A 13,842-nucleotide genomic window follows, 5' to 3' on the forward strand; every position below is an offset into this window, starting at 1 on the left:
TAATTATGCAAAATCAATTCAAACACTAACAACTGATCTACTTCTACAAAACACATTTTCTTGAGAAAGTACAGAAAGAGGAATGCTCCATTCACTATTATTCAAACATTATTGTCCATAGATGGTGATACGTTCTGGTTTAGCTGATTTATTATTGAAACTGGTGTTTTGCCCTAGTTACTTCATAACCAGTTGGCTAGCTAATCTCTCCACATTTTATGTAGTTCACCATGCAATTCCAATCCATTTATATTGGGCAACCCATACACCCCCTTAAATCAAATCTGGTGGCCAGCTTCCACTGTGTGGGCTCCCAGCATAGTGTGTTTCCCTGGAACTGATGTACAGGGTGTCTCGGGCACACAAAATCCTGGAGATTGAGCGACCAGACTTAACTATGTGCCATAATGCTCACAATTTAAAGTGAAGGTGCCCTGTAAAGGCAGCAGGGCCTCGAGTTCATCTGGAAGGTGATGAGGGGGCCCTGGATGTCAGTATAGAAGATCAGACCCTCCCCAAAACTATTTCCACTGCCTCACTGACAAGTCCCCCTAACCTATTACGCTTCCAGCTTCCAAAGCCCACCTGAACTCCAGTGTATCAAGCCCTGACTCTGCTACATGTATCAGCTGCCAAAACCTTCCTCTCCCCATCACCCAATTTTCAGACACTAAATCTCATCACTTAACTGTTCCACAATATTCAGAACCAGCTTTTCTTGGTAGCAAACAGACCTACAAACAATGCCCCTTTGAACAATGCCTTAAACATAAAAGGGCTAGATTGAGCCTTTATGCTCAGCCCCCAACCATGGGGTGTCACTAAGGGCTAGTCTCCTGCACTGCGTCTGGTGAAGGTGCTCTGTGCTGACGGGAGAGAGCTCTCCCATCAGCATAATAAAACCACCTCCGCGAGCAGCAGTAGTGATGTCGGCAGGAGAAGTTCTCCTGGGCCACAGCCCTGTTTACACTGGCACTTACATCGGTATAATGTACATTGCTCAGGGGAGTGGCTTATTCACACCCCTGAGCAACATAAGTTTATACCAACATAACCTGTAGTGTAGACAAGCCCCAAGAGAAGCCTCAGGGAAGGCACTGTACCTTGAAGTCACAATTCCTCCCCTCATCTCCACTTGCTTCAGAAGGGAGTAATTTACTGTAACCCTGGGAAAGATTTGCCCCATTGGTAAGGTAGGAGCCAGTGGAGCAATGGCAGCCCTGGGGCTGTACGCAGCAAGGGAGCCAGAACTGTGTTTATAGTAGCCCTAATGCAACTGTGAAGTGATGTAGGGGGCTTACTCCCCTCTTCTGCCCTATGTGGTTGCATTAGGGCTAGTGTCAATCTAGCCCAAAATTAACTAATGATATTCTCTCTGAGAGAGAGTGGTGCATGCTCCGCAGCTGTTCCCTAGTACACGTACATACATTTAGTGTTTAGAATACGTGGCATGGTCTCCATTGGTTTCTTCCTGAGGAGATGGCTGGCTGCATTCACAGATCACCCCAGAATCCCGGCTATCAGTGGTGCCAGCTAAAACACAAAAGCAGAATATAACACTGTAGTACTTTTTAAATTGGAATTAAATTGACATTACATCCAATAGAACTCAAAATTTTTAGCGGTGAATGCTCAATATAAAATAACTTTAGTTAATCCAAACGAGTTTTTCCCTCAACCAAGGCAAAGGCACTTGAGATCATGAGGACTATGGCTGTCTAGGTCAAGGTTCATATTTCAAACACCAGCTGATTTTGCTGCAGCCATGTCTAAAGAAGTGCAGCGAGACTGTTTTAAAATGGCAAAGGGCATGAATTTCCCTCTTGGCAAGTATTTTAGGAATTTAAGTGCATATGAAAACAGGATTGTAATGCGAGCTGTTTTACAGCCTTGATGACAGTGGGCCTTATCGCATGCCCACTATATACACTTTTTCAATTCTGAAGGTGCAAAAGCCTTGACTGAATAAACAGAACATAAAACAGAAGGAAATAAGTAGGAGACCTCAGTCCTTAATTCATAATGTTGACTTGCTAGTTTGTATTTAAAGCTCTCTCCTTTTCCTACATAAGACAATTCTTTCTTCGGCTGTGGCTACACTAGAGAGCTTACAGCAGCGCAGTTGTAAACTCTCTAGTGTAGCTGCTCTAAGAAGAAGGGAGAGAGCACTTCCATCAACTTAATTAATCCATCCCCAATAAGTGGCTCTCCCGCCAACATAGCACTGTTCTTTAAAGAAAAAAAAACCTGTTAACAGCTTCTGCCCTCAGATACTACTCAGCACGAGCATTGGTGGGCAAATTGGGAAAGTTAGCAAGAGTTACAGCATAGTATCTCTTATGTCAAAAGAATTACTGTGATATTAAATTTTATAATAACATGGTATATATTACAAGTCACCATTATAAAACCTGACTGAGGAATGAATACAGACTGTGGTCATTTAGCTGGAAGGCCTATGATTCAAGACTTTCCAGCAGCTGTTGTTAGCCGAGGAGAAGCCTTTTCTGCTATGATGTTTGTAGCTCCCTTTGTCTTGGAATTTCCATCAGGCCAGAGGCTCAGTGGCATATTTTTTTCCTGCTGTACTTTTCTATATCAGTTTTCTCCTAATTACTTTGCCAAAGACTACAGGAGGAGCCCCTGTCACCTTGACTGCCCCAGTTTGACCTGAGTCCAGCAGATCCCTTTGGACAAATGATCTAACAAAGTAAGTTTGAACTTGACAAGATCCCTATGGGTCTGTCTGCTCTGATTTTGAGAGGGTTTTTCACTTTGTTTCTTCACTATTTGTTAGTCTTTCACCGGATTTGAAACCAGAACAAAATGCATCTTGAAAAATGGGATCAAACACTGTTTAGTTTCACTGTAGCCCCTCTCATTCTGTATCTTCTGCTGAAAAGCTATTTTGTAACCTACAGAAATAATCCCTCACTGATTCACCATTGACAGTCCTATTCCCCCTGAAGCTGAAGTACAATATGGCTGAGTCAATTTTCCCTATATTCCTCACCCTGAAAGAAAAAAACACAAAAGTGCTAAATGAGGACACTGGCCCTTTAAGATCGATACCAGGAAGTCCTGTACTTAGAATCAAATTCTACTGTCAGGTACATGTTGGGGTGTCCCACTGATTTCAATGTGAGCTCCAGACAGGTACCTGAGTGCAGAATTTCTAACTATTCAGGCTGGCTTCTAACTAGCGATGAACCAGAACTAGAAATTGAACCCTGATTCTGAACTATGGCTCCCAATCCAGCCCCCTAGTATCCTGGAACTCTAGGAAAGTTTGATTCAAGAGCTGACCTTTATGGCTTAGGCTATCCCTGAAACTGGCCTGAGCCGGAACTTCTAATCCAACAAATACCCCCCAACCCAGGAAAAGTTTGAAACCAAACCTTGCTCTCTGGGTCCATCTCTGTCTCTAATGATTGATTCAAATGAAATAATGTTGATGATTACAGTAAAAATCCTCACAAACTCTCAACTATTTCACATACTATGACTAGCCACAATCACTATTATTTGATGCAATGAAGATGATGTACTCTTCTGTTTACTCCTCACCTCTACTCAAGAGATACTGGACTTTTCCCAGTAGGAAAAAGGGATATTATTTGTAAATCATCTGTCACAAGAACACGGCATTTAATCAGATTCTCATTTTTCTCTAATAAGCCAAGCACTGAAATATAGAAGTGCACATACAAATATTTTGAACTAGAGCTTGACATAACCCAAGTGCTTCATTCTCTTGATACTGGTGATTTATTCTTTGAGCAGTTCTTCCCTCTTGTGGCCACAAATGGCTGTATTTGGATAGAAACCTTGTCCGAAATTAAAAAAAATCATTACAGACATACCTGCCATGCCCCAAATTTGGGACGCAACATTTGACAAAGACCCAAACTGAGGAATATAAAAATTATTCAAGCAGAAAATGTAAATTGCTGTGGGATATAGCCCTTTGGTGTGTACAACTTTCTGTGATCTCAGTTTCTGAAGAAATTATTGTTACTGATGTACATCATTTTCAACTACAACAGTGAGAGGCCACTGTATTTGTGTGGAATGTATGCAACTTTGGGATGAAAATTAGAGCCATTTGAGAGGTTTTATTACAGATAATAAAGGTCAAATTCTGCTGTCCTTCCAGGCACAAAATTCCTGTTGATTTTAGTGGGCCATGATATAGTCAGTAAGGGAGATACAAATGCACAGAATTTACCAACCAAAAATGAAAACAATATAGTTGAGAGCTTTTGTTGTATTTTACATACCAATGAGCAGGACACATCAGACATTTTACTATATAAAACAGCTCCCTGAGATCTGATATGCTTTATGCATAATGTCGCTCACCTTGCACTTACTTACCAGATGGTTCCTTGGGTGTTTCAGCCAGAAGTGGCAGGGGTGGTGGAATGTAGTGAATCCCTGGCAGAAAGCCCGGAGGTATAAATTGAGGAAGGGTAGGGTAGTAACCTTGTTGGAAATCTCCACCTGCATCTTGCATCTGCACGAACACATAAAACAAAGCTCCTTCAGTCCAGATATTGCCTTAACCACCCTATCAAACCACCACCCTCACTTCCAGACCAAATGCAGTGAAATCAGTGGCATTACATATGATGTGTTAAAATGAAAAGCCATAATTTACTTCACTGGTCAGTATTTTTCTGTTTGTTTTTCTCTTGTTAAAACCCTGCTACAGGGGAAATCACAGAATTCTTATTCAGGCAAAACTTCATTGAAGGCAGCCTACCTGTCGAATATAAGTTTTACACCAGCAATGGAATATGAGTGTCTGAGTAAAGACTTAATGATTTGTCCCAAATACACCTGCAGCATAGAACACAACAAATGCAGGAAATGCTTGTTATTAATGAGACACTGAATTAAAATCCATATTTCCAGGTACTACCCTGGCTCCATAACTAAAAAACAGCAGCTGCTGGTGACTTATTTCCTGGTTTGTATTAGGGATCCTTAATGCCAAATGAGTCGTACGAAAATTTATGAAAAGTCAGTCATTACTGTGCACATGCAGGAGCCACTTTTAATCCGCAGTTCAGTTGTTTCCTGTTTTGTTTTTTGTTTTGATGTCCTCATAAAAGTGAACATCTGTTAGCAATGGCTGGAGACTGGCACAGTAACACATGGAAGTAGGTACTTATATGCATGCATAATTGGATTCAAGAGAGACAAAGTGGGTCCAGTATCTTGTACTGGACCAACGTCTGTTGATGGAAGAGACAGGCCTGCTCTACACTAGAAAAGTAGGTCAATTTCACTATGTCGGTCAGGGGATGTGAAAAATCCACACCCCTGAGCAGTGTCGTTAAGCCAACCTGCGTCCATGGGTAGACAGCATAAGGTGAATGAAAAATTCTTCTCTCAACCTAGCTACCACCTGTCAGAGAGATGGATTACCTACACTGAAGGGAAAACCCCGCCCTTTGACATAGACACTGATTCTCAAGCAGCAGTTTTCAGGGGTGCCACCAAGGACTGGGCTTCACCTGCCAGGGCTTGGACTTGGGGAGGGAGTGCCACCGCCACCCCTTGACTCATCTCAGAGGGCACCCAGGCTGTCTGGGTTGGGGGTGGGGCGCAAATCAAAAATTGCAGTGTCACTGCTGAAGAGAGATCTCCCCCTGCCATCAGACGGGTCTGCCTAACAGCCAGTGACTCCATGAACAGGCAGCAGCTAGCCAAGGAGATATACCACTTCTCTGCCCTGTTACATCAGCACTTCAGGGAGCAGGGCCAAATGGAAGGCAGAAATTTGGGAGCACCCCTCTACACGTTGCCTCTGGTTGATGGTCCGCAGGTTTTTCTATAAAAGCTTTAAAGTTTCTGGGTAAAAAAAGGTTGTGAACCACTGGCGTAGGCAGTGTCTACACTGAAGCGCTACAGCAGCCCAGCTGTGCCGCTGTAGCATTTTAAGTGTAGATAAGCCCAGAGACAAGCCTTTGAGCTACAGCAGGCTCTTCAGGGCTGGGAAAGGTAATCAGAGCGTCAAAGCTAAATACGAGGTGGAGCAGATTGTTAAGCAGGGTGTTAACACATGTTGCAAGGGACCATTCAAAATGGAGTAGGCTATTAACACCTCTGCAGTAACATGACAAAGATGGGTTAGTAGGTTACAGGTTGTTATAATGAGACATAAAACCAGTATTTCTATTGAGTCCAAGATTCTTAGGCTTTGACTACAGTACCACTTATGTTGGCAAAATTTATGTCGCTTGGGGATGTGAATATTCCATCCCCCTGAGCGACATAATTATGCCAGCGTATGTGGTAGTGTGCTTAGCGCTGTGTCGGCGGGAGATCTATTCCTACTAACATAGCTACCGTCGCTCATTGTGGGTGGTTTAATTATGCCGATGGGAGAGCTCTCTCCTGTCGGCATAGAGGGGCTACAAGAGATCTTACAGTGGCACAGCTGCATTGGTATGGTTGTGCTACTGTAAGCTCTGTAGTGTAGACATAGCTTAAGTGTCTAGAAAAGTTCTGAATTTAAGCTCCCAGGCTCATCTTTTGAAGGTACTGTGCAGGTTTCCTTTGAGGACAAAGACTGAAGGTATGTCTATGTTGCAATTAAACACCGGTGGCTGGCCCACGTCAGCTGACTCAGGTTCATGGGGTCGGGCTCAGGCTAAGGGGCTGTTTAATTGCTGTGTAGACATTCAGGTTGCAGCCTGGGTTCTGGGCCTCCCGAGATTCCCTTCCCCGCTGACCCATTCCTCACCAGCTTCCCCCTCCAGCTGACTTCTGAGTAGGCTGTTCAAAAATGTTCTGTTGAAAGTGTTTTTGGATGGAAAATTAATTTTCAGTAGAACACATTTTTTTCAGGTAAAGTGTCTACTTTCTGCAAAAAATTTCAGTTTTTGTTGAGAAACCAAATGCCCCAAACCAGAAATATTTTAATTACACATGCTGCTGTAGCGCCTCATAAGCAAATGTACTGCAATTCCCATGTCCCCATTCTCCTCTCAGTGCTGTGCTCCTTGGGACTACACCTCCCATGATGCACCAAGGTAGTGCATCCCCCTCCAGGGGAGACCAGGGTCATTGTGAGAGATGTTGTTCAACCAGGGAGCCCAGCCTATAGATGAGAATGGGAATATGGAGCACCTGAAATACAAATCCCATGAGACACCACAACAGCATTTCTGAATCAAAATATTTCAGTTTTTATTGAAATTTGTTTTTGAATTTTTGCCAGAAAATCAAAGTTGTCTGTTATGAAATTAGACAAAAGCTAATTTCTTTCCATTTTTGCTGAAATTTTCTGCTGATTTTTTTTTTTAACCTGGCCTCTACTCCCACCTTCCAGAGCAGCAGAGGGAAGAGCAGAAGGCTCACTATTTAGCATCACATTTCCCTCTACTGTGCCATAACTGGGTGGCAAAGTTTTCACACACACTGTTGCTCTCAAAGCAACCCCTCAGTCTCACACAGAAGCAAGATTCATAGGCTCTGCTGGGAATCAAGTTAAACCCTCTTTGAAGGATTTGGTGGCGGAATAAAAGAAAAATGAAGGGGAACCAGAGAGATTTCCTCCCTCTCCAAAAGAAAGGTACAAAAAATTAATACAGAAAAATATGAAAGTACAGGCTTTTTATCATATACTGGTATTTGTGAAAAGCTATTGATAATAATAGTGATCTCCTTTGTAAAGCACTTTGAGCTCTACTAATGAAAAGCACTATAGGTATAAATACATTATTACTATTTTTCTTACCTGTGTGATTAACAATACATAACTATTTTAGACTGGTGGGAAAATCCATATACTTTTCACCATTTATGCTGTTAATATTTTTAAAAAAGAATTTAATTTTTTTTTTGCAGTTCTCTCACTTTGGAGACCCTAAATGGATTAGTCCATTTCACTTTTCATGTTTCTTGTCAGTGCCACTTTCTGATTCCCACACAGTAGCACACTGCTGCACATTTGGCTTGCAAACATGCAGGGGGACACAGTTTATTTAAATCCAAACAAAACACTGCTTTAACTGTGTTTTTTTTTTTAAATTTGCCAATCCCATTTCTGTTAATTGTTAAAATATTTTTATTTTAAAAAAAACAACAACCAAAAAGGCTGCTTGGCAGTGTCTCAGATGTCAGGTTTTTGCCACAATGACCTAAGATACCATACATATGGCTACAGCAAGACACATTTAAACACGGATCTACAATTTTAGGGTCAGATTCATCCCTGTCTGATGCAGTGGCAGAAGAGAAGTTACTCTTGCTGCTCCTATTTTGCTGTTGCTAGAGGCTAAGACATAGGCTAGGGCAGCTATAGAGATCCCCTAAATTGCTCCTGCCTGTCACAGCCCCAGGGGGTTGCAGCAGATGGGAATCACAGTCATAGGTGCTGACTCCATGGGTGCTCCCGGGGGTGGGATGGAGTGGGGGTGGGGCTTGGGGCGGAGCAGCGGTCGAGCACTCCCCCTCCCCTGGGGAACTGAGGAAGTCGGTGCCTATGATCACAGTGGAGTAGTACTGCCTTCTCCCACACCGGATCTGCCCTCTCCCAATTCTGGCCAGCTCCTGATCTGTCCCACTCTGGATCTTTCCTATGCCATAACTTCCACCAGGCAGCCAGTTGTCCTGGGGGGGCAGTCCCTGCTATATTAAGAGGATTTCACTGGGGAACCCAGGAGACATTTTGTGATAGCTATGCTGACACAAACTGGTCACATTTTAGTGGTTAATTTTCCCTCCAAATCTTTATCCTTCAAGGCTTCTGCACACAGAAATGCCACCGAAGTCGACAAGAGCTGTGAGCTCAGAGGGCTTGCAGAATCTGGCCCACAACTTTGAACCCATTTGATTTTTCTAGGTTCAGGTCAGACCTTTAACATTATTATTTATGCCTGTTTTGATCAGCTTATGTATCAAGATACCACTGAAGTAATTAGTGGCCAGGCTAACTTGTCATGGCTACTCTAATGGCAAGATTGCATCCTACAATACAAAGAGCAATGTATTCAGCAGCAATTAAAAGAAACCACTACTTACTGACAGAGGACCAGCACTCCCTGGTCCATGGTTGCTAGGGACATGTCTGAAACCTCTTTGAAGGGGGATCCCTGGAGACACTGGTGCTCCTCTGCAGCTGGGCTGATTGATGGCAAAGCCCATGGGGAATGGGTGGTATGAGTACATACCAGAGTACCCAGGATACAGTTTTGGAGGTTCTCTCTCTAGGTATTCTGGGCTGACAACACATTCTTGAGGCAAAGCAGGATGGGCTATGAAACCAGCGGCGAGGAAAAATAAAAACAAGCAAAAATATCACTGCAAACAGTTTGAAGGTAAATAGAAATAGAGAGTCATGGTGCCAAAATCTGTCCTCAGCCAGTGCAACGGAAGGCAGAATCTGGCCCTTTGGTTTTACATTCACTTCTTATTCAATTTCTTTTTTTTTAAATTAGAAAATTAGGATTGGGGAGGAAAGAAGGGAGCTCAACAGTGATGGAAGACAGGTTAATACAGCTTTGGGAGAGCAAAGTCTGCCTTATGCATCCTGAACCAAGTTGTCAGCAAACTACTGACTGCAGAATCTCTAATACTTCTGCTACCTAACAGGTATGACAAACAGTTTGATTTCTAGTTTCCTGTGGCAACAGTTAGAAAATAATCACTTTTAGACTTGTAAATCAAGTAAAATTTAATACTGAAATCAATGAGAGGGAATAAAGAGCTCTGTACCCTGTGATAGCTGTCATTTCTACAGAGTTGTTTGCAGTTGGTCCCAGGATATGAGAAAGACAAGGTAGGTGAGGTAATATCTTTTATTGGACCAACTTCTGTTGGTGGAAGGGACAAGTTTTTGAGCTTCACAGAGCTCTTTCTTGACCTCGGGTCACCTGCAGAGCTGTGAGGCTTGAAGCTCCACCAACAGAAGTTGCTCCAGTAAAAGATATTTACCTCACCTACCTGGTTTCATTTCTACAGAGTTAATTTTCAAAGAACCACTGTATTTTGCTATTAAAAAAAGTCTTGTTCACAAAGTGATCTTCCAAAGTAGTGGAATCCCAATTGTCTATGACTAGACTATATCTGTGTCTCAAGGCCTCATCCATTCAAATCCCTCCTGAAAGCCCACTTCTCCTGTGAGGCCCATACGCATAAAAATTAAATAATCGTTGGTAGATGAGGCAGGGCTGGAACTATCTAAAGCGATTCCTTCCTCCCCATCTCTCAGAGCATCTGGTCTTTCTTGCCTTGTCTTCTAGATTGTTAGCTCTCCAGGGTCCCAGTCGAATGACTACTGTGGTCAGTGGGAGTCTTAATAAATAATAATAATGGATTAGACAAGGCACACTCTACAGACTCTACTGTGTATAGAACAATGTCAGAAGTGATGGACTAAATGATCATAGGAATTTTCCATCTCTACATTCTATTTTCTGTTCTTAAATACAAAATAAACTTTTACATCAACTGATTCTAGCCAAATCTAGTCTGTGCTATATAAATCCAGCCCAGGAGCTTTCCTTCTCTTTTTTTATGTTGCCACCATAAAATGCCTGCTCTAAACAACTCCAGCAGAAACTCCCCAATTTATCTGTACTTTCTGTTTTTCTGTGGGTTTTTTTTCTTTTTCTTTTGCTGGAGGGCATGTTTGTAAATGTAAAAATAATAACAGCTCAGAAGAAAGTGCTCAGGGTGCTCTACTGAATAATCAGGATCTTGTCACAGACTCATTTCCCTCTTAAACAAGGACTAGTAGCATGAATCTATCTTTGCAACAAGGAAACAAGCTGAGGAGCTGCCTACAGTGGTTCCTACAGCTACAAAGTCCATGAGCACAGCTTGGAAACTTTGCAAAACCAACAATAAGTGCAGCACTGCATACAAAACACACTTGCCTGAAAACATGTCCCCGGAACGGGGAAGTAGAGTGAGAGCAGCTTCAACAGCCCTGGGGAACAGGACACCTGGGACCTAAAGATTTCAGAGGCACTAGACAGGCATGGACGATGGATGGACAGACACTGACCCAACAGTACCCACTGATAGATGGACAGACACTGAATGATGGACACAGACAGACAGATGGACACAGAGATAGAAGTTAATCATCTTGAGTGGAGGCCTAAGGAACAGACACCCCAATGCTGAGCTGGTCCCTACCAAAGTCCCCGAAGAGCGGGGAGCTGGGAGCAGGTAGTGCCCTGCGGGTCCTGGTTCTGCTGCTTGCTGCTGGGGTGGTCTTGGCTCCTTCACACATGACCACGTGGCTGCTGTGTTCAGAGGTGTTGGGGCCAACTGCAGGAACCTTCCGACCTTTCCCATGAACCGGGGTGCAGGCCACAGGCGGAGACGTCTCTCTGGATGGGGCATCCGGGTCCTGCCCCTGCATCGCCTTCTGAGCCGCCATGATCTTCTGGCGCTCTGTGATGAGCGCACACTTGTCGCAGGGGCAGAGCTTCCAGCGGCAGTGGCCCGTATGGCCCTTGACTGGCACCACAAAGCCATGGTTCCGGCAGCGGGAGCACTTGGGGGTGCGCAGAGCTGCCTTCTCTGCCATCGCTGCCGCCTCGGCCTCCATGGCACCCCCAGCCAGGCAGGCGCCTAAAGCTCCATGTGCAGCAGAACTTGAAGAAGCTCAGCACAGGGGCAGGGCAGGGCGGGGCAGAGCCTTGGTGTGCCCACAACCACTAGCTACAATGTCGCAACTGAGCCTGCTGGCCTTTCTGCAAGGAGGAGCAGTTGAGCTCTGCTCCCAGTAAGAGGTAGTGTGCATAGATCTCAGTGCTGCTGGGACAGCAGCAGGTGAGGGAAGAGCAATGCTCCAAGGATCTGGGCAAGAACAGTTCTGCACTTTCCGGCAGCTGGCATCTCCAGCACTGTGGGGCCCAGAGCTACTCTGAGATAGAGCCCTCCATTCCAGCAGGGCTAAGTGGGCAGATCTCCTGCTGGGGATGGAAGTAAGCACTGTGCTGGGGTTGTGAGTGCAGCGTGTTGACTTTCGTCCCTTTTCCATGCACTTGCAGGTCCAAGATGTGACAATGAATCAGTGTGGTTTTGAAAAGAAGACATACAGGGCCAAGTTTGCAAAACCGTGACTCCTGATTCTGCACAAGCAACCATTTGTGGGCACATCCCTTGCATTTGCATGTGCAGATTGGATAGTAACACACCTGATTTACACATGCAAAAGCAGTGGTTGCAAAAGGGTATTTTGGGCCATAAAAGCGGAATTTACTTGGGGTCCTTTTAGGGTTGCCAATATTGGTAGGACATATTCCTGGAGGTTTTCGTCACATGACACAATCTTTAATTAAAAATGAATCTTTAATTCCTGGAGACTCCAGGACAGTCCTGGGGGGTTGGCAACTCTGGGTCCTTTCTGCCTTTCATTTAAAAGGCAATCTTTCCTTTTTTCACACCCACAGTTACCATCATATTTTGCATGCATCTTATTATAGTGGAATCATTATTTCAGTTCCTTTTTGCAAACTCAAATGTATTTTTCTTGAACAGGAGAGAGAGTCTCACTCCTTCAGTAGAAAAAATACTGATTTCCCATTCTGTTTTTTACAATGTTCATCTAATCCAGCGTATCATGACGAGGGCAGAAAGCATGTCTAATTCCTCCAGCCATCTATCTCTCTTTGTAATAATGCTCTAGTTTCAATATTGCTTGTAAAACTACCCGTGTTGTTACTGTTCCACTGGGTTAGCACTGGTATACAGTAGCCCATTTTCAGGGCAAAGCTAAACCCCAGGCAATGGAAGGGAGAATACAGCAAATCTTTTTCAGATGAGAAGAGTTAACCTTGTGACCTTGTGGTGAGTCAGTGGCCTCTACGTTTCCTTCATTAAAAGAAAAAACTGTTTAAAGTAAAGCAACAGTTAACCATAAAATAGTCCTTCATTTATGCATCAGCTTCAAGAGCATTGTCACAAGGTGAAGTATTTATTCTTGTTGCTTTGTGAGAGTTTTAATAAGCAATAGAATATGTTTCAAAGTGACATAGATCCTTCCTTGCAGGGCTTGTATGCACCTCCCACCCCCTCTGGGTGGAAATCGTAACAAAAGCTGCTGACTTTGAAACTAATCTCCTGTCAGACACTTAGGAGCTTTTGAAAATGTCATTCTAAGTGACTTTCATGTGTGAGTTCCACTGGGTCTTCCGACTTAGCTTAGGGAAAATTTTCAAGAGTGCTCAAATGACTTAGACGCCTAAGTCCCATTGAAATCTGAGAGTTAGGTGCCTAACTTGCTTAGGCACTTTTGAAAAGACAGCTATTGAAACCTTTAGGTGCCCAACTAGCTTTGAAAATCTGGCCTCAAAGGGTATGTCTACACTGCAATAAAACATAGGTTTGTCAGGCATCCAGTTTTTGACCGGAACGCCTGATCAAAAAGGGACCCTGTTGGAACTTGTCCGCACTGCTGACCGGGCCTTTAAAAGTCTGGTTCGCTGCCTGCAGCAGGGCAGGCAGGGTGCCTGCCCGCCTCTGCGTGGCTCCCAGGAAGCTGTCAGCATCTCCCTCTGGCTCCTAGGTAGAGGGGAGGCTGGGGGGGCGCTGTCACCGCCCCGAGCTCCAGCTGCGCAGCTCCTATTGGCCGGGAACCCCAGCCAATGGGAGCTGCGGGGGCACCACCTGCAGGCAGGGGCAGCACGCAGAGCCACCTGGCTGTGCCTCCACCTAGGAGCCAGAGGGAGATGTTGCTGCTTCTGGGAGCCGCCTGAGGTAAGCACCGCCTGCACCCTGTGCCTCATCCTGCACCCAAACTCCCTCCCAGACTCCGCACCCCCTCCAACATCCCAACCCCCTCCCACAGCCCCCTCCCACACCCTGAACTCC

At 44.4% G+C, this 13,842-nt stretch overlaps 1 protein-coding gene across 1 annotated transcript; it reads right to left on the reverse strand.

Moving 5' to 3' along the window:
- Positions 1-1,429: 1,429 nt before the first annotated feature.
- On the reverse strand, positions 1,430-11,575 carry DMRTB1 (DMRT like family B with proline rich C-terminal 1). The gene is made up of 4 exons (XM_007062205.3): positions 11,158-11,575; positions 9,037-9,269; positions 4,378-4,516; positions 1,430-1,533 (listed from the first exon to the last, which is right to left on the reverse strand). Exons 1-4 carry the CDS (start codon positions 11,573-11,575, stop codon positions 1,430-1,432), a joined length of 894 nt encoding a protein of 297 aa, XP_007062267.2.
- Positions 11,576-13,842: the final 2,267 nt, after the last annotated feature.

The sequence above is a fragment of the Chelonia mydas genome, chromosome 8 (assembly GCF_015237465.2).
Source record: "Chelonia mydas isolate rCheMyd1 chromosome 8, rCheMyd1.pri.v2, whole genome shotgun sequence".
Lineage (NCBI taxonomy): Eukaryota > Metazoa > Chordata > Testudines > Cheloniidae > Chelonia > Chelonia mydas.